This window comes from Dermacentor silvarum, chromosome 2, assembly GCF_013339745.2.
Source record: "Dermacentor silvarum isolate Dsil-2018 chromosome 2, BIME_Dsil_1.4, whole genome shotgun sequence".
Lineage (NCBI taxonomy): Eukaryota > Metazoa > Arthropoda > Arachnida > Ixodida > Ixodidae > Dermacentor > Dermacentor silvarum.
In genome coordinates, this window is record NC_051155.1 from 30,325,920 (window position 1) to 30,352,822 (window position 26,903).

Here is a 26,903-nt window from a genome sequence, read left to right on the forward strand (position 1 = left end):
ATTGCCGTCGTCCAGGAGATTACCGGAACAGCCAACGATTGCGCACAAGTGAACTTTTCAGACTGACTCATAACCTTCTCAAAAGAAAAACAAGAAAAAGCGTGGATCCTTTATTGAGCCACGTTATGGACATGCACTTACAAAGGCAAATGCGTGGGGGGCATAAGTGAAGAGAAAGCTAGGGAGTTTCAACAAGTGAACAATAGAAGCAACGTCATCAAGCCCCGGTCGCGCCTACCGCTAGTAGAAACTGCATTTTGTCGCTGGGTTCATGTTTGTACCAGGGCTGCAGCCAAAGACCTTCTCGAACTCTGGGTCGTTCATCAACGCGGAATTCACTCTCCGCCTCGACGGCTCGTTGCATATTCCAGCTACAGATGCGGCAGTACTCGATCTGCGTTCCAGGAGCGCTCGCGGTTGGCATAAGTTAAGCGCGTGGTACACATAAAACAGTTGGTTCGTCGAGACGCCCTCGGCGTTCTGGAAGCGGTAGTCCGTCCGGTGTCTGCTCCGAGACATGATGTACATCCGGTACAACTTCAGCACCGGAGCTACAGCCGCAGCCTCAGCGATTTCTCGCAGCAGCGCCTGCTGCCGGCGACGGGCCACCGCGTCACCCGTGTTCTCCGCGGTGTCACATATTTCAGGTCTCTGGCTGCTGAAGCAGTGCTTTCGTGCCTGGTAGCTCTGGCGCGCTGTCTGAGACCACCAGGAAGCCGCGCCGCCTTCAGACCTGAGGCTCCCGCCACCATTGACGCTTCCCTGAAGAAGTGTCAGGAAGAGGCACCGCACAAGGCGGGAGCCGATGCGCGGTATCTGGAAGAGCAGGAAGAACTGTGTTGCTCGACCGGTGACATTGACCAACGTTACCGGGAAATAGACATTGCTCAATTCGTGGTCCACAGAACAGTCTGTGTCGAATACGCTGCCCTTCCAGAGGTCGTTCTTGTCGAAATGATCTAGCAGGGACGCACGAAACAGGTGTTCGCGGATTGCCTGGTATGATTCGAGTGCGCGACCTGGCGTCACCTCAGGGAGGTCCGCGAAGAACTCCCGTGCCACTTGGGTGTTACTCATCCAATGCGGGAAGAAGGCATGGATCTGGGTCTCCGTGAGGCGTTTTAGGAGCTGCGATTTGGTCGATACGTCTAGCCATGTCGTTTTGGCGATGGCCGTCATGAGCTCGTGCTTGAGGTCATCGATGATGTTGCGTATGGCAACATTCTCAAGTGTGGTCTTGAACCTTGTGTAGGCCATGTAATGGACCATGCGAGGTAAAGCTTTGTCAAGAGCCTCGAGGCAGACCTTGTCACGGTTCGGTGGGTCCCACAATGCGGGAAGAACGAACGGTTTGATGTGGTCCACAAGGATGTAACCGAGGTAGTTGAGTGTGACGTGAGGGGGAGTCACCCTAATGGCCTCGATCAGGTCATTGATATAGTCAGAGGACTGCAGCAGAAGGACGGGTTCTCCGGTTATGTTATCGAGCACATCGCCGAGAGCGTTTAAGACAAAAGGCTGGAAAAGACTCAAGTCCCCGAGGCTTCTGACTTGCTCTTCGCTATCTTTAGTTGATGAACTTTCCGTCAGTCGAAGCACGTAGTGAACAAATTCTAGAGCCTCGTCAGCAAGACCTCGAGGCGCTTTGGGGCTCACGAGACGCATCAAATCATGAAGTACTCTAGAACGCTCGCTAATTGATTCGTTATTGCTGAAATCATCGAGAGTTCCGAAAGCACTCGATTTGTCCAACACTACCACCGCGTCTGATGTTCTTGCTACTTTAGTAAGGTGAACCTTTAGCAACGTTGGTATGCCGAAGTACCTGAGGATTTTGGCCGATGTGTTCCAAACAGTCGAAACAGTGTTGTCTTCGTCTGCTTCATATGGCCAACCGCGCAGACCAGTAGCGTTTAAGGCAGATTGCAAAGGACCAATTTTCAAAGAACGCAACGCACTCACGTTCATGCACTCAATCCACAGACGTCGTGCGGTAGAGACGGGGCTGTCGACAAAACGACGTTCCTCGCGGAGGATTTTGAGAATAGCGTTCTTGATGTCGTCGACAATCATTGAGTCCGCGGCACGGTAGTCAGGGCTGGACGTGGGAATGGAGCACGCAAAACTGTAGAAGTCACCACAGGGATTCACCGACCAGTTCAGGGAACCCGCAATGTAGGCGCCTTCTCTGCCGCACTCAGGAGTTCTGCACAGACCGAACGCCTCCTGCGTGGCGCCGCTCCCATTACTCTTGATGTTGAAGCTGCGCAAGAAGTACCGGTACCAGGGGCTGTTCATGGTGCTGTTGAACTCGTCCGAGTCGACGAACATTGACATGTAGCGGCGCCGTCCATACACGCTTAGAATGGCCAACGCGCCGATGATCGTGGCCAGCAGCATGAGAAAAGCGACTATGATATGCACCTGGTAGCCCGTCTTGCGGTTCTCGCGGATCACCTCGCACCGAGCCTGATCAGCCATCCAGCGATCGTATGTTCGGCATGTCTGCCCGAGAGCCAGTTTGCTGGATTTCGCCTGCATGCAATGGAACAGCTCTTGAATAATATCGAAAAACAATTATTACCCGTTCCTCTTAATTTATGAAAACCTTTCGATTCGGTTAATCATGCCATTTTTTAAAGAAAGATGCAACAATATGGAATCAGCTAGGGGACTAGTACTCGATTTAATTAGCAGTTACCTCGACAATAGGTTTCAGTAGACTGTTTTAAAGAATTTTATCTCTGACTGCGGGAGTGTCATTGCTGGTGTCCTCCAGGGAATCAACTTCTGTCCTGTCTTCTTTTTACTTTACATTATAATGGTATAGTTATTATATCGCGCACAGGTGTCTTCACCAGTTACACACGACACTTACGGTTATCTTTTTTTCTTCTTTACACATGATTCATCTTGTCCATAATTGAAGTTACTGCTACTAAATGGCTAAATGAACTTAATTGCCCTATGGCTAAAACCTGCTACGCTTCAGCTGAACGTTTGTCAAACAAAATATGCCATATTCCCTGCCAAAAAAAAAACAAGACCTTCGAACAGGTCTTCAATCTGACATTTGAAAGCACCATCCTAGTTTGAGAACAGTCAGTAAAATTTCTAGGTGTGGTATTTGATGAATATATCTTGTGGTCGATGGGTGCGCCATTCGACATTTGATAGATGCACACAAATATAGCACGCTCTGTTGGTGTAATTAACAGGGTCAGAACTTCGATGTCGTTCAATGTTAAAATGCAGCTTTATTATTCCCTAGCTTACTCAAACATACAGTACGGCCGCGTAGTTTGGGGGGCCACATGTGGTAATAACCAGTTCTTTCATTCATGTCCGTAAATGTTCCAGCTTTTGTTTTGAAGATGTATCGCTTGTTGTATGTTATTCAGACATATCAGAAAAACTAGCTCTTCATATACTATCCCTCTTTAACACAGACAATAGACAATTTCAGCCTAAATATTTAGTTACACACCCGACTTACAACTTTAGATACCTACACCTGGTAATACCAGACAGACCCAGGACAAATTATAGCATCCACAAGCTTACTTTTATAATACCTCAAATAATAAATCTCCGCCAAGAAATTCTTTAACTCGCAAAGATACTACCTCCCTAAATTAAAAAAAGTATACATGACAAGCTACAAAATGCATAGACTTTTTAAATTTTCAGTTATGAATTTTTTTCCTCGTGCTACTCTGAACTAATTTTATCTGGTATGATTATACTACCTATTTAGCTATCCCTTCAATCTTCTGCAGTAGTCATTTCTACTTTGGGCATAGATTTTCACTGCAGCGATCATGCTCGACCTTTCTCGGTTTGTTATTGTACCTGTAAAGTGTTGTGCGTATCTTGAATTATGATTTTGCATATTTTGATTTGGTCTACTATGCTGATTTTCTTGCAATTTCCTTGTTTTCCTTATCTGTTTTGTTCACGGATAGCTATAAAATTGATAGCTATAATTAGTGTTTTTCTTACTTATGTTCTCCTGAAGTTTTCTGTGCTATTTTAATCTATGCGTGCGCCAGCGCTCAGACCTTAGGATTGTTCCTGGACACGGTAAATAAAAAAATGACTGATTGATAGAATGATCATTATACCAAAGACGTAGCGGGTAAAAGGGTTGCAACTACCTAATAACACCTGCATTTATAAGCTAACAACATTGTTGAAACAGGTGGATGTCATATTCCATTACTAGTAAAGCCCAAGACTGCCCTCTTTCGCGCTGAATCTTTGCAACGCGTCCTTCATTCTCTGAATGTGCAGTCCCAGATAACTTGAGCAGCTAAATACACTGCAAACTAGTTCAATTTTGATGTTATCGTGGATGCATTGGTACACTCACAACTATCTCGCATTAGCTGCCAATACCTCAGTGCACCGCGACTTGCTTCAGCGTCGTGTATCCCAGCGGTCATTTAGATTTTTTTTGAAGGTGCAAAGAAGTGGTCATTACTAGTTGCTTGATCACACTAAATGCAAAGCTGCCGCGTTAAAATTAAGCAAGGCAAGAAATAAGTAGATATCAACTCAGGCTCATTATTTCCTAAGACTGCAGTGACCGACTTGCTGCTGACATACTCAGCCTTTTCCAGCTTTTGCGTGCAGTACCTAACATGTAAGAATTCGCTTACTTGAATGTATCATCATCATCATTAGCCTATTATGACCACTGCAGGACCAAGGCCTCTCCCTGCGATCTCCAATTGCCCCTGTCTTGCGCTAACTGATTCCAACTTGCGCCTGCAAGTTTCCTAACTTCATCACCCCACCTAGTTTTCTGCTGTCCTCGACTGCGCTTCCCTTCTGTTGGTGCCCATTCTGTAACTCTAACTGTCCACCAGTTATCCATCCTACGCATCACATGGCCTGCCCAGCTCCATTTTTTTCTCTTAATGTTAATTAGAATATCGGCTATCCCCGTTTGCTGTCTGATCCACACCGCTCTCTTCCTGTCTCTCGACGTTTGGCCTAACATTTTTCGTTCCATCCCTCTTTGTACGGTCCTTAACTTTATCTTAACATATATCTGACGCTTTCTAAGATTGAGTGATTGACTGACTGATTGACTGACTGATTGATTGATTGAATAACTTTATTTTTTGCAGTCCTGCAGAACGCGTATTAGCACGTCGCGGGCCGCTCCTACGTCGGGACCGACAGGCCTAGCCTGCAGATGCCTTCAGAATTGTTGACTCCAATGTCACATCAGGTTCTGAGATGTATTTTAACCGCCTTCGGCATTTCTTTTTTTTTTCCACGACACCTGACGAAGCAATGTTGAAGATTAGGACCCTCGAAGTAACGATCGCTGGCCTTGATAACTCACCCCGATTATATCAATTTCAGTGATTGTACACCATATTACTGACGCTCTTTCGGACATCATTAACCTCACTATTTTTTTTTTCTTTTGGCTAGTGCTTTCCCTCGTGTAGTCAAGCGCCGTTAGCTCGAGGTCGCAGGTTGAGCCCAGAGCCCCGGCGGCCGTATTTAAACGAGGGCGAGATGCCCACACGCTCGTATACTTTGACTGAGGCAGCTCCCTGCGGGAGCCATATATAGTAACTCTAGACTGAGGTACACTTATAGAACCTCTGGTGGTCAAAATGAATACTGAGTCCTCCACTACGAATTGTCTCATATTCAGATCACGGTTGCCGCACATAAAACCCCAGGGTTTAATTTAAATAATTTTTTTTTCAAATTCGGTCAGGTAATTCACATAAAAAAAGGGTGATCGCACGGTTGTGCACAAGCATAGGCCAATTTGTGTGCTTACATTTTTAGTAAGGTGTTCTGTATCCGCCACGCGGTCTGATAAGATTGTACCAGCGATGACGTGTGCTTGACCGGCATGCAGCGTTATCTATGAAATTGCGCTGCTGTATGAAATAAAGGCTTTTTCGTCTTGCTGCCACCGATGCGTCGTTACTGCTGCAGAACAGAACGTGCTGAAAAGCGTCTAATGAAAGATTTAAATACATTTAGTATCCTTTCTGCCTACTGGTATGGCTTTCGTTCTGGCTATTCCACTGATCTAGAACTTAGATCTGATGGAATATCTTAAAAAGCTATAGACGAAGGTCTATAGCTTTTTTATTAGTATAGAAGCCTTTATACTCAACTTATCTAAGGCATTCGACTCTAACAAACACACAATCCTCTTCGAAAAACTTGAAGCGATCGGAATAACCGGACCGCCAGTACTAATTAACCGCAGTTACAAGCTAGAAGTCAAGTGGTTAGCATTTTTTCCGCCTACTGAAAAGTAACAAGTAGAGGTGTACCGCCGGGGTTCATACTAGCCCCACTATTTCTGCCCAATTTATATTGGCGATCCATCTACTTGCGTCTTATCATTTAAATGCATTCTGTACGTTAACGACACAAACATATTTCACTCTTACAAGTGCATCACATTGCTAACAAATAGGCTGAACAAGCACATTGCTAAAATCTGGACATGGCGTGAACAAAGCAAGCTACAAATAATCATTGGACGAAATTTGTCATTTTCACTTCCTATAAGTGATCGCCCGAATACATTCACTCTATTTCCATCAACTAGCACCCGATCCCAGCAACTGAAAAGGGTAGAGGCTTGGGCATGTACGTAATTCATGCGTGTCTTTCTATCTTGTCCCTGTATTTTGCGAAGTGCCTGTGTTACCTCGCTATTGATTTTTGTACTTCATTTACATAGTTAAAATTAAAAGAGTATTCGGAAACACGCGTTCCAATGAAATCTTGAATGTTTCTCGCCTTTAACTCTCATGTGGCTTTATTACGCTTTTATTCACTGCCATATTATTTTCAAAATTTTATCATTGGTTAAGACTTATAAAGGTATCCTGATGTAAATCCAAGAAATTCATATATTAACATTTTGCTTGCGTGACACTACCGCGAATTACCAGCAGGTAATACCAGCATGACATGCAAGTAATAGTCTGAATGTAGCCGCTCTTGTTAACTATAATTTTGTCATTTTTAGTTTCAGTGTACTAAATGGTAAGGTACCAGTAACCGTCATCCCAAGGACATCTCATCTTAACATTTGCGATACAAGATTTGCCAAGCGTATGAACTTTATTTTACCGAACGTTCAAACTTCGACAAATTGGCCGTCTGTTTTTCTACAACACTCTAGAACACACTACCATTTTCCCTAAAATTGCACAAAGCTTATCTATCTAAAACAAAACTTAAATGTTGTCGTTGAGCTGCTTGAAACTAACACTTTCGTTACTTTTGCATTCTGTATTTGTGTTCTCCAATTGTTCTGGTCGCGTATTCTTATTTTTATTCTCTCTCTCTCTCGTTCGCCATCTTTCGTTCTTCCGGGTACTGAACGTTCTTCCGGGTACTGAAAATTGCCTCGTTCAAATTTGTCATTTCTGACACTTTATTTAAATTTAAAGCCATACATTGTATTTTGATTGTATTTTATAAAATTTATTACGATTTTATAGATGGGAACTTCATGTGTTAATTGTCAATACTGTTACGTGTAAATAATTCTTGTCATCATGCACATGAGCTCAATTCATTTCATTACTCCTGCATATACATCACTTGTGACTCCTACCTGAATAAACAGATTTTTAATCCACATAATTTTTACCCTTTCTAGTAGGCGCGCGTTCGTTTGTTATCTATGGTGACCTATGGTTCAACTATCACAAGTGGAATTCGCGCACTTGAAGTTTCGTGCACGACGAAGGCACAGAGCTCGCTCGTGCTGGAGATCTTGTAAATTGTGTGGCATTAGTGCCCTCATACATTAGTGAGCAGTGCTGCGGCGATGAACCTTATTTATTTAATCACAAAATACTTGCTACGCGTGGCAACTTCTGGTGAATTCTCAATGATCATTCACCTGTTTCTGTAAGCTATCAAGATTTTCTTTATTCTTTACAGCATTAAGAGTGGTCTTTTCATTTTGTGTTGCAAGGTTGCAGAAGTACAGCCTATCACAGGCGCTAGAACTACCGAGAACACAGTAAACTCCGGCGTTCCTGCTTTATTTATGCGTTGGTGATATCAGATGGTGGAATTTGAACTGCACAAATCGAATGGAATGCTTCCTTGAGGGTGCGCACTGGGCTAGTTGATAGTGAATCGTGTAGTGCAAAGTAGGGCGAGAAACTAGGAGTGAGACACACAACACGAGCGCCGCGTGTCGTCTGTGCCTCAGTCCTTGTTTCTCGCGCTGTTTTACATTACGAGATGCTTCCTTAAGTATATGTATTATTGAACATTTAAAACCAGACACAATCACTTAATTCTACTTCACTTCTGTATATTGACTCGTCACATGCAGGTGGGCGTCGATATTCTACATCGACATCGGCGTCGTCATGCCCAGAAGGCATCGTGGACCACGTACCTGTGGGTCCCGCGGCGTGAGCGCCCTCTGGTCGAGGTAGGCGGGCTTTCTGGTCGGTATAATCGGCACCTGGCGGCTGCTATCGAACGTCGATGGCACAAACGTGGTAGATGCCAGGTAGGAGGACGGCGCCGCGAGCCTTCCCGTGGCACCACCACCGAAACCCCCGCGCGCCATTTGAGCCCCGAGGTCGCTGTAGCTATCGGTGGTGGAGCTGTCCGTGAGATACTCTTCCTCGGTGTAAGTGCGGGACATGTGGCGAAGCACCGGTGCCGACGCCGTGTACGTCGACAAAGGGTTCAGCAGCGGTGACGCGTTAGACACCATGGCGGACGCAGGTTGGTAGGCGGCACTGCCCATGGTCCCATAGTAATTGCACGGGTTGTTGTAGACAATGTACTGAGGCGGAGACGCCAGCACTGGTGTCGCGGACTGGTACGTGCTCACCCCGGAGACAAACTGTGGTTGCGGCTGCTCCACAAACACGGGCTGTTGCGTGTAGTCGTGCAGTTGCGACGAGTACTCCTCGATGGTCGTCGTCGTCGCCGCCATGGCACCGAACGCGGCGTCGCCCTCGTACGCCCACTCCTGTGGAGCGTAGGTGACCGGCGTTTGGTACTGTACCAATGCTGGTTCTTCGAGGAACATTTCTTGCTCGTAAACGGGCGCCGCTGGTGGCATGTCGTAGTCCGGCCCCTGTTGTATAACTACCTGGGTCTGCCTCACTGAAGCAGTTTGTGGCAACGGCGCCACTGACGGCGGTGATACAGTTGGAAGAGCTACGTACGCGTCCGTCTGGTAAGTCTGATAAGAAGGCACGTGAGAAATGTAAGTTTGATCCGTGGCCCGCGAGACTAGACTCTGCTGCGACATCACAGCCGAGCACGGCGTTACGAGACCCGCCTGATACTGCGGCGTTGTATCAGCTATCCGAGTGGCACTCAGCACTCGCTGGACCGGCGTCACTACTTCCGTTGAGGTGGAAATGACTGGCGTTGCGTAAGTGGGTACGATGGCCGGTGCTGACATACGGTGGGTAGCCACCATCATATCCTCCGCCAGTAGGGGCTGAACCTCCGGTACCACCTGGTGTGACAAGTAAAACCGGATCGCTGTTGAGATTTGGCGATACCCTAGGGTTCTGTTGGGGGAACATTTTCAATGGCTAGCTAATTGGAAATGTTCTCCCAACAAAAACCAAGCTCGTCAATGGCAACGTAGCTTTAATAAAACATTGCTGCACTATGAGCGGACACCACACCTTTAATGCTTCCAATTATTTGAATGTTCTCAATGGTAGTGCTTTGGCAAAAGCTATTACAACATACGAGAGCACTTCAATACATTTTGTTACACTAAAAGAACAATTCAGCGAAGTGAATTGACAACTTATAAAGAAATGCGTAAGTAAAGTGATGGGCGCAACGATGCAGCAGTGTCGTAATAAAAATAGTTGAATTGAAATGACTCCATGATGATTTTTATTTTGGAAGGACCACTTAAATTTTCCGCCAAAATCACGTCAGAAAATACCCGTGTTGAATTTTGTGTGCAACTGACAGCTTCGGTTTAAGCTGCAGTATGTTTGCGCGGACTATTTTTTTTCCTCGTGGCGCTGTATATGCGTTGAATTGGGCAGATGCGGCCCCAATGTATACCGAGTGACCTTCGCTTATTGGTCAGGTACGTGTAGCTAACTTGCGCCACTTTCTTTCGCGCGAAGAAAATAAACTATGCTAGCTGCTGGAACTATGCTGATAAGCACATCACGGCTTTCCTGGTACTGCAAACATAAGGAAAGACTGCGAATAGTAGAAAAGAAAGTTAGGGGCAGCTTCACACTAGTGGCGCGAAGACTGGGCAAACAGCGAAGCTGGTGACCCCACCTAGCTTTATCTCGGTTAGGCCAAGTTCTTGCGAGGTTATGCTTCGAGACTCGGCCACGCTTTGCGCAAGATCACCCCGGAATCATCGACAGCCCAAGGAGCAACCAACACTCGGTCTTTGAAGTCTCTGAACGCTTCTGGACGCTGAAACGTTTTTGCTCGGTTTCGCTGGCTCGTAACTCCGGATCTTCTGCGCCGACGTTTCGCCGCCGCTTCGGCGGCGCGATACTCGGGATCGGAACAAAGTCGTCTCACTCGGTCTCAATTAGCGGTGCGGCGGCTTTCGCTCCACGCTTCCTTTTCTTCAGGAGTGACGCCCTTCTACGGCCGCCCCATCTTCGCGGTGATGTGCTCGGCGCGGAGACGGCGGGGCTTCTGTGTCGCCGCGGCGGCGACGCAGAGCTATATATTCCGTTGATCTATGCAGGGACATCACGGCTTCGCTCCGCCTCTGCGCAGCCGCGGCAACCACTCCGCGCGGCGCGGTTACTTCATGGTTCGGCAAAGCTAAAGCGAAGCCATGCGGCGCGCGCGATGACGTCACGGCTCACGCAGCTGTGGTGAGGTTGGACGCGGTCGGCGCAGCTGGGGCGAAGCGTTGCTAGGCGACGCATAGTGACGTCATCGCCAGGCGGAGGTTTTGCGGCGTACACTCGACGGACCATCCGCGAGCTTAAACACCTTCGCTAGTTCACAGGGGTATGTGCCATTGCGCTTGGGCCCTTTCTGCACTACCACCAGTAATCGGCCCACATTTCTTGCGTTACACCTGACGGAAAACACCCAGCTTAAACAGCTTCGCTGTTAAAAAAGAAAGACGGACACAGCGGACAAGAACCCTGCATGGTCAAGTGAACCAAGCCACAAAGTAAGTGATGCAGTAGCCAAAGGTATTTCATGGACATCGTAGTGATACCGTCGATATAGGGGCAGCAGTGCAAGTGTCACGGAAGCAAAATTACCTTCGTACGCCTAAAAGCTGCTTAATAAGGGTATAAGCGTGCGCAGTGAGGCAGCGTTTTGCACGCATGTTGAAATGCCTGAGAAAAGCCCATCAGTGAACGCATCTTGTAGTGCTAGTTAACATTTCGTCATTGTTTGAAAAGACCTTAAGTAAGTTAGCATGATGAGATCCCTCACTTGCCTATACGTACAGGAAAGCGAGTGCAATTAACACTTTTTATTGTTTTGGGAACCAACACATGTGGCCGTTTTGCTGTTTATGAAATAAAAGAGCCACATACCTGATTACAAGTACATTTGAAGGGTTAAACCGATAAAGACGACAAAATCAAGGTGCATAGAGGCATTGTAGGAGCACTATGTGACGCACAAAGGCTCCGGATGCATCATCCATTACACCCGGCGCCGTGAATGCAAGTTATGGAAAAAGTGATGAATTCGTTGGCAAGAAAGCTACCCAGAAGCGATGTGCTTTCGTGGATTGTAAAGCCTCCTCTTGCACCTAAATGGCCCAACCCAGCAAAATGCTTTACTTTAAGTTATTGACGAGCAACAGCTACGCGTTCGAAACTTAGCTACATTCGAGAATTGCTGCGACCGAAAGTATACATACATAAACAGCTTTATATTGGTCACACTATGTGTTCCCGTAACTGCGTTGTCGGGGACGGTGCTGACATTGTTCCCACTGCTAAAGTTTGCCATAGCACCATTAGGAGCCTGCTAGGATGCACTAAATTGCTTTGTCACTCCGCGAAAAAATTTGCTAAGCAACATTTCAGAGAAATATGGTAAAATATAAGGAGCAACACAATGATCAGTTGAAGGGAATCAGGGTGAAACTTAAAATGGCTTCATAACAGGTGTTCAACGTAGCCTATATAAGACCACGTAGCCCATAGGCAAAAACCGCAGGAGCCTATAGACGGTTTCAGTGTTTACAAACAAACCTCGGTTGCCGCTGATTGGTGGCCCCATCGAAACTTCCGGCAGGAGAGCTAGAAGCACTTCCGGCTATGTTGTTTGAAGGCATGCGCGACGTGAGGCTGGCGTGTCGATGTTAGCACTGCTTGGTGGCATCTGTGACGAGCTGATTCTACATCGTGAATATTGTCGAGATGACGAGCGATTACTTTAGGGCGCTTAGCACCGAATCAAAAGATCGGTATCGCCAAAAGCTGATGCTTAGAGGCAGAGAGCTGCTCGATCCGCTGGACGATGATGTCGTGCGATTTTCGTTTTCGCTGGGCTCCAAACACCTTCCCTCAATTACAACCCCGGAGCAACAAGCGGAGCATCTTAAGGAGGACATGCAATGAACGCAGACTGTTGTCTTCAAGGCAGGTAATGGGACTGCCGAAAACTAGAAAAACTTTAATGGCACTTTTTTTCTTCTTTCTGGGGTTTTACGTGCCAAAACCAGTTCTGACTATGAGGCTCGCCATAGTGGAGGGTTCCGGATTAATTTTGACCACCTGGTGTTCTTTAACGTGCCCTACAACACAAGCACACAGGCGTTTTTGCATTTCGCAATGGCACTTTTATTGCTGCAAGATGGAGGATGAAGTGGTAAGCTGTGCATGTGTACATGCACATGTTTTCTGCGTCATATGCCTTGCTTCTGCTTTTCAATATGCATTCACAAATAACTGTACATTCTCAAGATTCATTTAGTGCAAGAAGCCTAGGTCGACTGAAGTAGGACTAACTTAAATGCTCACGAATTTACCACACTTCTAACAAAATGAAACCTGTAGTGTTGGGCACGAGATTGCAATCCATAATTGGCCTCCGTTAATTCGTAAATGCTTTTAGAATGTGGCCGAAACTTCCTACATGCATGCACGGAAATCGCTAACTTTTCCGCGATTATGCTCTGCGATGCCGATACAAATGCTCAAATGCCGCGCGGTGGCTCAGCGGTTACGGTGCCCGGTTGCTGACCCGAAAGCGCCGTTTGGGCCCCGGCCGTCGCATTTCGATCGAGGCGAAATGCTAGAGGTCTGCGTACTGTGCGATGTCAGTGCACGTTAAAGAACCACAGGTGGTTGAAATTATCCGGAGCCCTCCACTGCAGCGTCCGTCATAGCCTGAGTCGCTTTGGGACGTTAGACATGATAAACCAATGCGCACATGTACCTAGGTAGTAAAGCTGCGGAAGTGCACTTGTGCCCCAGATACGAAATACATTGAAATAAAATGGCGGTAGCATGGCACCCGCTAAGCAATAATTTTAACTCATGTTCGTAGCATGGCGATCCACGCCGAGGCAAGAAACTGGACGAGCGGGCAAACTCGGGGCGAAAGTCGAGCTGCTCTCGCGTGAGTTACACGACATACGGCCAGAACAATCGTGCAGTAGCACTTTTATTATTTAGCATTATAGCAGTCCGGCTACTCCACGTAGTAACGTACCTTAGATGAAGCCAGCAGAGCAAATCTGGGAGCTCTTGGTAGGCTCTCCCAGATTTGAAAAACACCGTTGACGAGTAAACGTAATGAAAACAGTGTATGCTCCAAGAGCTACTCGCCGTCACGCAACACACTGAATGCCACCAGTCACTCTTATATTGATATACCCGAAAAATAATACATATATGCGTAGGACGAGCGCGCGAGCGAACAAATCAAAGCAAAAACTAGCAAAAGGAACGGCTACCGGAAGTTTCCTAAGGGCGCCGGATGCCGGTGCACAGCGTCGCCAGAGCGCGGTGGCGCTGGATGAAACCATCTATAGATAGGAGTACCTTTAGTTTTTCCGAATTTTTCACATCAAAACAATCTTGGTATGCACCCATATTAAATTTGCTACACGTTCCATTACATGTTGCTGCGCCAGCATTGTGTAATGCTCTCGGTCCTTTTAGGCTACAATAAATGAAATGAAATAAATGAAAAGTTCTCAATTATGACACGGTATTTGTTTCGAACAATGATGAAATGCTTATTGGAGGTTTTTTTTTTCAGATTTTGTGAAGCGAAATGAACCGTGAGAAATATTTTTATCGAATGTTCTGCGTGATTTCTGTAGCTCTGTGGCCAAGTACACGCATAACCTAGGGCAAAGCAAGTATCCTACTCTCCGCAGAAATTAAAAGCGTCTGTAGTTCTGCTAGAAGCAAAGAGAAAAGGAAACTTCTTTGTCATTTAACCACCGCCTCAACCGTTACAACTGGTAGTGTCTATGAAGTTTCATATTTCGTGGCGTCGGATATTACTGCAGTTTTCCCCATCTGGCCGAGCTTGAGAGTTTAGTTTGAACAGGTATAAGCACAAGCGTATGAAAGCGTTGAGAAAGGGTCATACCACTGTTACCTGTGCCTTAAAGAAACTCGTTGCGAAGGTCATCGACTAAGCAAATTTCACATTTGCTTGAAAAATTAGATATCTCGAAAAGCAAGTATCTCTAACTACTGCTTCTACCTGCTCGACTGAGCGATACATTTGCTGAAATGGCAACACTGACCGCCGCCTAAAAGTATTCTAAATAGGATGCTGCAGCATCACTCGAGTACTCACCACGGGAGCGGCCGCCTGTTGGTACAGCCCTGCGTCCCCAAAAGCGAGGCGCGCTTGCGAAGGCACCCTCTCCGATAGCGGATGCTGCGAGTAATCGTCGTAACCGGCCGTGTACCGCGAGAATCGGTACGGGACCCGATCGTACGACTGGCTCGACCGCGCGTAGTACGTGGGGTAGTAGCGCCGGTACGTGCCGTCAGAGTGCCAGCTGCGGTCCTTGCGGTGGCGACGCTTGTGCCGGCCGTGCTTCCGTCCGCGGTGTCGCCTCTTGTGGACACCATCGTCGTCATAGTCTCCTTCGTCACCTCTTTCGACGAGCATTTCACGCAGCCGCTGGGTACCCTCACGACTTTCCGCGTCATCCCAATCGCCCACGCGGTGTTGTTGTGTTGTGACCTGGTAGCACGATACCGAATTCCTCGTGGTAACCGTGTCGCTGGACGATCTGTCGTCGGCGCCTTTCATCCTGTACACTTTTCCTGCGCGCAGCTTCCTCGGGTCCACTGTCGTGATGTGCGTGATGAACTCGAACTCCTTCGAGCCCCGAGAGGTGGCGGACGCCGACGAGCGGCTACTTCGTCGTCTCGTCGATGCGCTGCCACGCGTAGTGCTTCCCCCTGATGTCCACGAAGAGCTGCCGGATGTGGAGCCCGATGACGAGCGTCGCGTAGTGGAAGATCGTCCCCGAGTCGAGGAACTACCCCGTCTCGTCGTCGAGGAACTTGGTCGCCGCCGCCGTGTCCGTTGCTGCTTGCGTCGCCCGCTGCGCTTCTTCTTCGGCTCAGCATCGCCTTCGTTCAAGCCGAGCCACGAGCAAATGGTGCTGATGCACGAACCCTGCCGTTTTCCGGACCTCTTGCGACGGGACCGTCTCTTCGAAGCTCGAGGCGATGCGCTGCGGGAGGTTGCCATCGCCGGCTGCGGCATTATTCGGAATTCGTCCGCCACGTTCTCGAGCATCTTGCAGCAATGCTCCAGCGCGTTCGCCACGCTCGCAGCCGGACCCGGCGCCGGTTGTCGGAGCGGGGGCTGCCCGTAGTTGGCAGGATTGAATAGCTGACTGTGCACCATGGTGAGTGTGGCCGGCGCCATCTGCGGCTGCTCCTGCAGACGCTCGAACGGTATGTCCCCGGTGCTCTCCCAGTCTTTGAGGGCACGCCGGCTCTGTCTCGCGGCACGACGCCGGCGCCGCTTTTCTCTGCGAGCGCGGTGGCGCCTTCTGCGCTCGGCGCTCTTGAGTCGCTTGAGCTCACGATCCGTCCGACTGTTGACCATCATGCTGAGCTGGTTCAGAATTGCAGCCTCTTTCTGCACATCCGAGCTAGAGCTGCTGTCCGCGCGTGCAGCTGCAGCTACCAGCATGGGCGGCTTTTGCGTGGCAGCTGCCGCGTAGCCCTCCCGCGGTGGACTGATCGACACTTTTGTGTCGATGCGTGGCGCGCCGTCCGCTCCGGTCACCTTGCGGGACGTGGTGCGTATTACGCGTGCCTCGGGGCTGATGTCGATACCGCGCGTATTAGCGCCGTAGAACCGGCGGGAGCGACGGCGGCCTGGGCGGGCACCTGGAAGCTCAATGCGACGGATGATGTTTTCTTGCGAAGTCGAGTAACGGGGTTCTCCACCGTCCGGAGATGGGATCTCCTCGATCTGCTGCCGCGTGATGGCCTCGATGCCACGACGAGGTGGGGGCGGCGGTTCCTCTTCCGGTTGGATCATCTCTATCTCAGTTTTGGTGCGTATTTTGATCTGTGGTCCACCGGGAGCCTGGATTACCTGTTCCGTCATTCCAGGCTCCATCGTTTCGACAGCGCCCGTCGCTGACGGAATAGCCTGCACGTTGAACTGCTCCGTCGGCGTTCGCTCCGAGGAACCTTGCACGAAAGGTCCCGGTGGCTGCGCTCCTTCTACGGAAGTCATGAGCTGTTGCAAGTTGGGCGGCTCCTGCGACGACAACCTGTTGAACGTCTCCGGTGAGCCGACCATGCGGATTCGCTCCGTGAAGGGTCCGTCGACGGATGACGAGGAAGAGCGCTCGTGAGTGACCATGATCATGCCGTCGGGGAAGCCCATCGGTGGCAGTGGTGGTATGCTCTCTGCCGGCGGCGGCGGTGGTGCGGCAGGCGCCTGGGCGACAGGAGGCGGAGAAGAGGGCGCTGGCGGCGGTGGCGATGCTGGCGCCGGTGGAGGTGGGCTTGCTGGAGGCGTAGCTTCATTGCTTTTCTTCTTTCCCTTGCTCTTTTTTCCCTTGCTCTTCTTCTTCTTGCTCTTACTTCCCTTCTTTTTCTTCTTTTTCTTACCCTTCTTTTTCTTCTTCTTTTTGCTTTTCTTGCTCTTGCTCTTGCTCTTCTTGCTCTTCTTCTTCTTTTTCTTTTTCTTCTTTTTCTTCTTTTTCTTTTTCTTCTTCTTCTTCTTCTTGCTGCTGCTCTCTCCGGCGTCATCATCGTCGTCATCGTCGCGTTTGATCGGCTTGCCCAACTCGAAGCGGTAATTCGCCCGCCGTCGGCGTTTCTTTTTCTTCTTCTTCTTCTTGCGCTTCTTCCTCTTGAGCGTCTCCTCGTGCGGTCGCTCCGGCAGTATGGCCTGCTCCTTCGTGTCGTCGCGGCGCGCCATGTGCACCACCACGTCCGAGGCCTGCTTCTTGTCGAACTCCTGGACTCGCACATCTTTCTCGAAGGACAGCTTCTTGTTTTCCTTCACGATTTCTTCGCCCCAGTCGAGATCAGACGGAGTGTCGCCCATCGCGATGTCCCACCTGCACGAATAATGTCCAGAATAAGCTGGACTGGAAGGGTAGCCACCGGGCAGCTACGACCGTATATTCCAATGCAAAGACGTGAATGGTGAAGTCGTACGGCGACAGAAGAGAAACGCACGCGTGTGTGTACGTGCGCGTGTGCGTGCGTGTCCTCTTTGTGCCAGAAATAGGCTAGGCTAAAAATTGCTGAAAAGGCATTTTCGCCGCAAATCGATCACATTAGGTTGGCAGGATAAATTTACGATGATCTCAGCGTGCAAATATAAACATCAGCGCAAGCAAGACGGCAACACCAACGATTTCTCTAAGCTCAGCTCAGTCGTAGATGCCGTCAATGCACGTGCCCGATCACGGGCAGGTGTCTTACGGATATCGCGTGACATATCGATACCTCATCTTGTTAAGAGGGGATAGGGCCTCTCGGAAAGCGAAAACAAAAGCACGAGTGAGTATTAGTGTGAGTGTTTAACAGATATCATGTGCTGGCAATTGAGGGAACATATTTATGCGCATCTATTCGCTGCTGTCTGCTACTGTGTATATTCGACAGGTCTATGAAGACAACTGGGTTATTGGCGTACTTTCTGAAGACGAGACAAAGTTAAGAAAAGATAACACTCAAGCTGGAACATGCAGCACCGGGGTGCTATGCAGGATGGGCCGAGTTTCTCGTTCGCACGAGTTTTACCCGAGTTTGCTAGAGGGCAGTCAGTGAACGGAGACAGCAAGGAACGCGCAAAAACAGCAGGCAAAAAAGAAATGTCGAGATAAAGCCGCGTATGACAACATGAGCGCACCCTGCGCGGCCCAGTGCTTCCGCGTCTCAAGCACAGAAGACTGCGCAACGAAACGCGCCAGCGCCGCGTATATTGCTATCAACGTATTGACACGTGTACTTGTATATATTTTACCGGTGACCGATTTTAAGCGGCTAACGTGATCGCTTGGCGTAGGACGCGCAAGCATGTATCGCAAGTTTCTCGTACGTTATCGATGCTTCTGTCCAGTTGTCTGTTGTCACCGACGCTTATGTAATCTGACTGTTTGAGCGACTGCGAATTGTCTAGTACTTGCTTGAAGACACGCGGACACCAGGAATTACTCTGGAACCTTCGACGACTCATGTATAAAAGCTTACGCGTTTCGCCGCTGATCAGATTTCGACGATCGCCGACTGTGTTCGCCGCTATTGTGCTTCGAGTGCAACTTGCTTTTGTGGGCACAGGTTAGCCCAATAAAATGTCCGTTTCGTCATTCACAGTTTTGCGACGGTTTTCTACACCGTCCCTACTACGTGTCAGTATTATTGCCATTTAGCAGTACCGTGACTGTCCCGCTATCTATCTGCACACTTGCCTGTGAGCCGCTTGCCACGCCTTTTTAGGGCCGCGTCAAGGGCGTGCTTCCTCTTTCGGGCCTTATCTTTATATCTTCCGTCGAATGCGAACAGGGCACATGCAGTGCTTTGTTGCATCTACACTTTCCCTCAATCGAATACGTTAAAATACAACAAATAAAATAACAAACATTTTATTTCTTAAAGTATATATTTTTCGTTTTGAATGCTATAAATTTCTGATGGAAAATGGAGATCGAGCGAGTTATTAAATTTAGCACTTTCTTGCCGCTAGTGGCGACAGTGAGGCGAAAGCTTACAAGCGGTTACATTCTAGAGGGTCGCACGCACGAGGCAGTCCATACGCAGGGCAGTCGCCAGGGGCGCTGCAGCTCTATGTTCGATAAAGTCAGTCATGACAATGATCTCCATTCCCTGTTTATTAGGGGAATGGCAACGCAGCACTGCGGCATGGCTGTTCACCGCAGGTGCTTCACTGAGGCGGCTATTAAGGCCGCCGCTTTACCAACTGAAACTACACTCTAGCCATGGAGACGGGAGCAACGGCTGTCGCTGCTAAAGGTGCATTCACACGAGCAGACGGAGCAGGAATTTTCGCAGCGGATGGCGTATCACGTGACACGCGCGTCATCAAAACGTGCCGCCCTCGCCTAGTCCGGCCTCCTCCGCTCGCGGTCCGGATTGAAAATGCTCGCCGGTATTTCCATCCGTCCGTTTGGCGGTCGTCTGACGTCAATTTAGCGTAGTCAGCGTCAAATCTGTCAACATTGACAGATTGGCGTGGCTACGATGGCGTGTTGTCGGCTTGAAGCCACGTGTGTTCTTGTTGTGCAGCAGTGACCGCACGTGATTTTGCTGTGGTGCAGCGAGAAAGGCGAGTCATGGTTGCGCGCGCATTTCTATTTACTCAGACCATGGAGCTTGCGTGACCTCTACATGAGTGAGGTGCACAAGAAAACGCTAAGTGACGAGGCAACCGTCACTCTTTTGGCTCTTGTTGAGGGATTCATAGCGCTATGGCATATAGAGCACGCCGAGCATGCAAACGCGCAGCTGCTAATAAGCGTTGGAGTCGAGAGTAAGCACGCGGATTAAGCGGCGGTCCGGCTGTGCGAATGCGACCTAACTCGGCTGCGCCGGATTCAAGTGATGACGTCACTGTTTGTCCGCGGAGCAGGCGGGATTTTGCCCTCACGTGTGTATCCACCTTAAATGGCTGTACGGTATTCTGGGGTTCGTATATAGTGACGCAGCAGTGAAAATGTACCAGTTTATCTGCATGCGCGAATACGCCGCGATGCATTGCGAAGTAGAGCGCCCTGCCCAGCGACGCATTTCATCGCTTGTCATCGCTTGCCCACTGAAGGTGCCTCCGTGCACATGTGCGCAGTATACTTGAGTGTGTTGTGCACTCCAAGGTGCTTGCCGATTGCCTCTGCTGCTGAGCCAACAGCGTTCGTACATGGACATCGTAACGACACAGCAGCTGATCGTGTTGCGACATTGCAGGCTCTGATACATCACCGATGACAGAGCAGCCATCTAAACCGACCGCTGCGATACGTTGTCGTTGGTAAACACTACGCAATCCTCAGCATCGTCGTCCACGGTGCATCGAGGCCTTGCAAGCAGCTACAGTGACGTGCCGATAATTGATGTGCGCTACGTCGCCACAATCCAGGCAATGAACCGTGTTATGGGACCATCACAGCCCAAGAAGATAAATGCATAAGTCAGCGAAAGCCGATGCTTTGTTTTTGATAGTGGTGCTCAGTACATCACCGATGACAGTGCGTTGTGCGTGTTTGATTTCTGTGGTCAAGATTGTTGACGCCGCTCAACTCTGCACCGCGTCGCTGTTGCCGAAAAATAAATTGGGCATGGCCCAACCATGGTGGGTGCGCGCACAAGAGTTACATGCTTCGGCGGGGCACGACCTAGGGTTTTGATTGACAGGCGAACTAGTGCCAACTCGTACATCACGAAACCCCCCCTTCGAGTTGAACTCGCGAACATGGCGGTGGCAGCAGCAGCCTGTGTCATCGCATCCAGCGGCAGCAAGCGTCAATATGAGCAGTCCAGCGTCATTTTTGCCTTTCGAAAAAGTCAGTGCCCTGGCTGTGTGACGAGTTAGGCGAAGGCCCTCGTCTGCGGAGACAGCGTGGCACGGCAAATTATACTTTCCGAGCTCAGATTGGTGTGGCTAGGCTGCGGAGGAGGAGTTCGTGCGATTGCTTTGGCTCTCTCCGGTTACAAGAGCTGTGCGTCCATCGCGCCCCGGCACCAGGCCAGGTCCGGCGGCGTCATCGCAGTACTGCGGCACCTGCAGGGACCTGATGTTCAAACTAGACCAATCAACCTGTGAAGGCGAAGTAGCCACATTAACAGGAAGACTCAGAATGAACGCCGGGCTGCCATCTTGTGCAATAGGTGCTGAAAGCAGTTTTCACAGTTACACGGTACCTCTGAATAGCACGGGCAGAGAGGCGAAAAAGTTACTTCGCCAACACGGGCTACCTCGGCCGTCCGAACGTCAACTTCTCCAGGCGGCAAGCGATTTTGCTCACGTACTGCGTGAGCAAAAGCGTAGACGTGTGGCTGTTCAAGGAGAAGGTCGACCGGCGACTTGTTTCCTCTATCGCAGCACGCCATCGCCGACTGGAGGAACTAGGCCCGTGAGGTCACGAGGGACGAGCTGCTGGCGCGATCTTTACTCGGTGGCCCCGGGAGGATAGTGCAAATTTACAAGTGCCTCCTTCGCTGCAAGCTAAAGTGCAATCGAGGCCGCGTGATGACGGGCGACAACGTTCCGCCAAGCCGCCAAAATTACGGCCGTGTGAAAGATCGTGGACCCTGGGTCTTTGGCATGGTCTTTGCGACCAGAGTGGTACTACGAGTTTGCAAGGTCGACTGACGAGAGGCGGCGACGATAGGCTCCATTATTTCAGCCAATGTTCGACCGGGGACCATTCTTCACAGTGACGAATGGGCCGTATACGAGTGTGTCCCAAATTTAGTGGATGCTAACGGGGCGAGCCTCAATCTGCATTGGCAGACAGTCAACCACAGCGTGAACATCGTGGACACCATCACGGGCGTTCACACTGCAAAAAATAGAAATTGTCAAAAAGTCAAGCGCCACTTCGTCAGCGGTGGGTACAGGATAACTGCTCCGCTGCTGGAGTCCCACCTGACATGGATGTAGTGGCAGTCATTTAACGGCCACGTGCGCTGCGAAGACCCTTTCTTGCGTTTGTTAGAAGCCACGGATCGCGCAGGGCTACCCAGTATGAAGAGTCGTTCCTGCGGATGTTAGAAGCGATCGCTCGGCGCTAGCCAAGTGTGAAGGTGCATCACAAAATAAATGAAAATAAACCATAGTCTCGCAGTCATACTCTTGTATGACTGCTTTCCGGCATTCCTGAGTGCTTACACGGTAAGCGCGCAGTAAACCACTTCTGCACTAGCCGACACTCACTTCGTCTCGCAGTCATACTTTAGCGCGAGAAAGAAACGATCTGTTAAAAAGCCCAGTCTGAAAACCAGGCGCACACTAATCTGTGCTCGGAAATGGGAGCGCAAGCACGTAGCGTATTGCACCAATCCAATCCACAGGAAAAAGAAAGAGCAACGAGCAATCGGTGCGACTGTGTTCCCAACAAATCCGTGCAGGGGCGGGGCCTCGCTTAAATACTATTTTAAGAGCGTACTATGCGCAATCGGCCTCGGCGGCCGCAGCGACAGTACGTTGAATATGCCGCGGAGCGCGTCTCCGCCCCAATCCATTTCGCTCGCTGCGCCCTCGCACAATTTTTCCACACGCGGCGCCTCAGCGGGAGAGTGCCGTTCGCCCCATTCGCCCATTGTCTAGTACACTCTAGTAAGAGGGGGAGCGTTCCCTCGTGGTATAACGCTGAACGTATTAAACTGCAAATTAGTCTAACACACGTTCAGTGTAGATCTCGTTAACGTTAAAATGCTTATAAACTACATTAAAGTGGCTCATAATATTGTACCAAAGGCATTTATTTATATAACTTGCTTGTGCCTGTAATGCACTCGGTGGAAAGACAAACAAATGAAAGAAAGCACGACCATGCACAGATGGTGTGATCACGTGAGCCCCAGTTTGTCGACCGCCCATATGGCAACGCCCAAGGGATGATAACCACCCGAAGTGAATCTAGAAAAACCAATTAAACTGGAGGCGTGCCGACAGACAAACTTTGTCTTGGTACCATTAGTTGTTTCAGCTTGGGGTGTCCGCACAGCCCGTGAACAACCCGAGTTTTGCCAATCTCGGCGCATCCTTTATACCACTCCAGCTCACTATTTCATTTGCATTTGCCCAGTATTCATAAGTGACCACTAATCACGTTACCTATCAATATATTTTCTTAGCGAAATAGAGACAGCTGAAAAAGTCATCATAGTAGCAAAGCAGTGGCCAGCGAATCATTTCGCAAAATTGTACACAGGGTGGTCTACTGTTAAAGAGAATGCATGAGTTCTGAGCGCATGTGAATTTTCCTATCTCTGACACATATCTAAACTCTTTTGCAATGTATTGTGAAAACTTCAGGCATCGCTCGCAACTATATAGTGCAATAAAAGTGACAGACAGACATTTGTTTGTTCGCATTAACTGTGTTGCCATTGTTTAGTTGTGTTTAGCTTCCGCACTCCGCCCCTACGTGGTGCATGGAGACGATCGCCTACTACAGAGGGAAATTTTTAATTTCCGCTAAGGCGCGAAAATTGACGAAGTTAACACAGCGTTACAACTGCGAGCCGCTGAACCCAATGGCCGTATTATCGCAAGACTGGACCTGCGAGAAATACTCGGTCACCGAGCAGGCGGCCGTAGTTTGGTGTGAACAGGAAGACTTTATACATCTCCGTTAATTTTGATGACTTTCGCTTTGGAAAGAGCGACCCTTGAAAAAATATTTGAAAATGTATTGTTTCAATGAAAACGTAAACAGAGCCCTTACTAGGTGTGTGCTTTCCTGTTCGCGACCCATGCGTTGCGAATAAGTGCTAGCTGTGGTAGCCGCATCCAATATTTTCGCATTATACTTAGCATAAATGTTTTGGCATAGATTCGTACGTTGCCTAATTATTATACTCAACTTACTGTGCTATATATATTGATCTCGGTTAGCGTAAGGATGGAAGCGCAAAATGTGAATTATTTGCGAAATTCGGTGCGTTGTATCAAGTATGCATAATAGCATCGTGTAATAGTATAAGTATTACTTATGATTATTAGTTTCTGCAGTTCCCTGTCACAGCAGACCACACGCAGACCACACGATGCCTGAGAGCTCAGACGACGTTGTACGTGCAGTGATTACAGTTACGAGTTTCTTGAACAGTGCCCCAGCGAGGAATTTTCGCACTTGGCCCTTAAAATTCGCTCACAGTGCGTGAAGCACGTGCTCCCGTGTTCCCGCTAACCTTAATTGAGATCATTAAAAATTAAAATTAATTATGGGTTTTACGTGCCAAGACCTCGATCTGATTATGAGGTACGCCGTACTGAGGGACTCCGGAATAACTTGGACAACCAGGGGTTCTTTAACGCAAACCTTAATCTAAGTGCGCGGTGATATATCAGCTGAAATATATTTTCTAAGTAACTTAGGGACGTATTCTGAAACGTTCCCCTTCAGTGATATTTCGCTTTTCACCTTCAGAAGCGCGCTGATTCGCTGGTTGAGCAAAATTTAATGACATCGGGCTTAACCAGCCAATCAGCTCATCCAATTTTGCTAAAACAGCCACTCAGCGCGCATCTGAAGGCGAAAAGTGAAATATCGCCGAAGTGGAACGTTTCAGAGTACGTCCCTTAGTATGTTTGTAAGTATGTGCCTTAAATGTTTATCAAATTACCTTGCACTGATTACTTAGGATATACGCACAAAAAAAAATATACGCACAAGCATCAAAATATATTTTGCAATATAAAATGTGGCCCGCACGTTTGGCCACTGCCAAGAAGCCGTGTCCCGCAACCCGTTGATGTTGACACCTGATGAGCTCGTATTTTGTGAAACCAATTCATCATCATCATCAACATTCATCAATTCACCGGGCACTTCGCGCTAATTTTGTCGCGCGTTTTCTTCGCCAGCGACAGCATAGTTAAGAAACAGACCTCTATGAACACAGAAATAAATTTACAAATAGATAAACGAGCTCTGGATTACGCCTTGATGCCGTGAACCTTGCGGCAGTCAAACACACATTCCTTGAACTGACACTTATTGCTCCAGTTTTGAAATTGAGAATATCGCGTGCTACTGTGTTATTTCGAATTGAAGTAATTGTTTACACTTTCTGTTTGTATGCCTGCACAAGTTCACATGGTCGCATGACACGTTACGCGGATGCACCTATGACTTGCACGCTAATGTAAAACTTTATGGGTAGTGAAGGAAGCATTGCGAGCAATAATGTATGTACGGAGAAGCACTAAACATAGCGATGCATGTTAACGCTTCAACGCTTCTGACGAACACATGGCCAGCTAATCACTCGTAATACGCTACCCACGCAATCGTAGATACCTTCTAAGTATATGCGGCGAAAAGTACTTTGGCCTTTAGAAAAACCCTTTGTCGTGTGAATGCCCTTCGGGCTTTCCCTCTCTACTCCAGAGCTATGCGGTAGTCCCTCGCTACGTCTACTCGGTGAGACACCGGCGTTATACCCGGAGCTAATGGAGCCACATGCTACACCCGAGTGATTGCTGTAATGCGATAACATTAAGGTGTCTCTGCCTGCAGGACCGACTTGCGCTGCAAACCACTATAAAGCCCTGGCGAGGAGACGTTATGCACTGGTGTACGCCCGCCGAGATCGGCTCACTTCACTGTGACACTGTCTCCGAGATCGGCTTATCTTACTCGGTAAGCCACTCACTGAAGGACTTTTGAGTGGCAAACTAACTTGTTATGATGAAAACGAAGCCGCGACAACCGCAAGTACTCGCGTCAAAAAAAAAAAAAACGTATCTTTTTTAATATTTTTTTTTGTGTGTGAAGACCACTTTCTTCGCGGAATCATTTAGTTGGCGATGAATTCATCAAGCAACTGTTCCGTATTGCTCATTCTAATATACGTGTTACATTATCAACACAGTCGATCGACACTATCAACACAGGCGACCGAGTCGGAAATGATGAGCGGCGTGCGGCCTCGAGAGCGGGCACTCGTCCTAACCTGTAGTGATAGCCGCTCTCCTCGGCCACGACGGGCCGCCGGGTGAGCGGCGTCACATCTTGGGCCGTAGCCGGGCCGGCGGCCGGCGCCGGCGGCGGCGGCGATGCCATTGTTGGTCCGGTGCCTGGGCTGCTCCCGGGTCGCAGCCCCTGTCAGCGGCCGGCGTCCGCTTTGGCTGCTCAGCGCTGGGCGTACACTGCAGTGCACGTCGCCATCATGGCCCGTCGCTGCCGTCGGTGTCCGGCACCCATGACAATGGGCGCCGCATTCCGTGCATGCCAAGAGGCTGCGGCATTTGACGCCCTTCGTCGTCTTCTTTGCCCACCGCTGCAATATGACTGGTATGGTGGTCGCTGCTAAGCGGTCATTTAGGTTTTCAGCAAATATATGATTGTTAGAGTTTTCCAAAAAGTAATGATCCCACTTCCTGCCCGTCAGATATTGCAGTTAATTTCCATAGTGTCATAATTTTGCAATCGCACCAAAGCTTGCAACAATTTTCGCAAAACATGAAAAAAATCAGTCAAGTTTGCACTCGGTCGCGCAGAGCTTAGACACAGTGAAGCTTTCTGGCTGCTACTGCTAGGTATGAACTTGGTTGCTGCTAGGTATTAACTTGGTTTAACTTAACTACTGTTAGCTATTTCACAAGCTGCTATCTAGCGCCCCCTACCTTGTACACCACGATCTGCAGCCGAGACGCGTCTATTGTGTGGTGGGATTGTGTGGTTCAGAGAGTGTGCGCGTTCGATCGTGCGAGGACGAGGCTGTGCGAGT

The 26,903-nt window shown here is 48.9% G+C and overlaps 1 protein-coding gene across 1 annotated transcript; it reads right to left on the reverse strand.

Annotated features, from left to right (window-relative positions):
- Nucleotides 1–84: 84 nt before the first annotated feature.
- LOC125942955 (uncharacterized) lies at nucleotides 85–26,408 on the reverse strand. The gene is made up of 4 exons (XM_049661232.1): nucleotides 26,127–26,408; nucleotides 14,788–17,539; nucleotides 8,420–9,505; nucleotides 85–2,535 (listed from the first exon to the last, which is right to left on the reverse strand). Exons 1-4 carry the CDS (start codon nucleotides 26,234–26,236, stop codon nucleotides 241–243), a joined length of 6,243 nt encoding a protein of 2,080 aa, XP_049517189.1. The 5' UTR covers nucleotides 26,237–26,408; the 3' UTR covers nucleotides 85–240.
- Nucleotides 26,409–26,903: the final 495 nt, after the last annotated feature.

Bases quoted from the DNA above. Each gene is read 5' to 3' on its own strand.
- LOC125942955 (XM_049661232.1), bottom strand. From the start codon at position 26,236: ATGGCATCGCCGCCGCCGCCGGCGCCGGCCGCCGGCCCGGCTACGGCC. The intron at 17,540-26,126 runs GTTAGGACGAGT...TTATTCGTGCAG, and splicing joins GAGAGCGGCTATCACTACAG to GTGGGACATCGCGATGGGCG. The intron at 9,506-14,787 runs GTGAGTACTCGA...TTGTCACACCAG, and splicing joins AACAGGCGGCCGCTCCCGTG to GTGGTACCGGAGGTTCAGCC.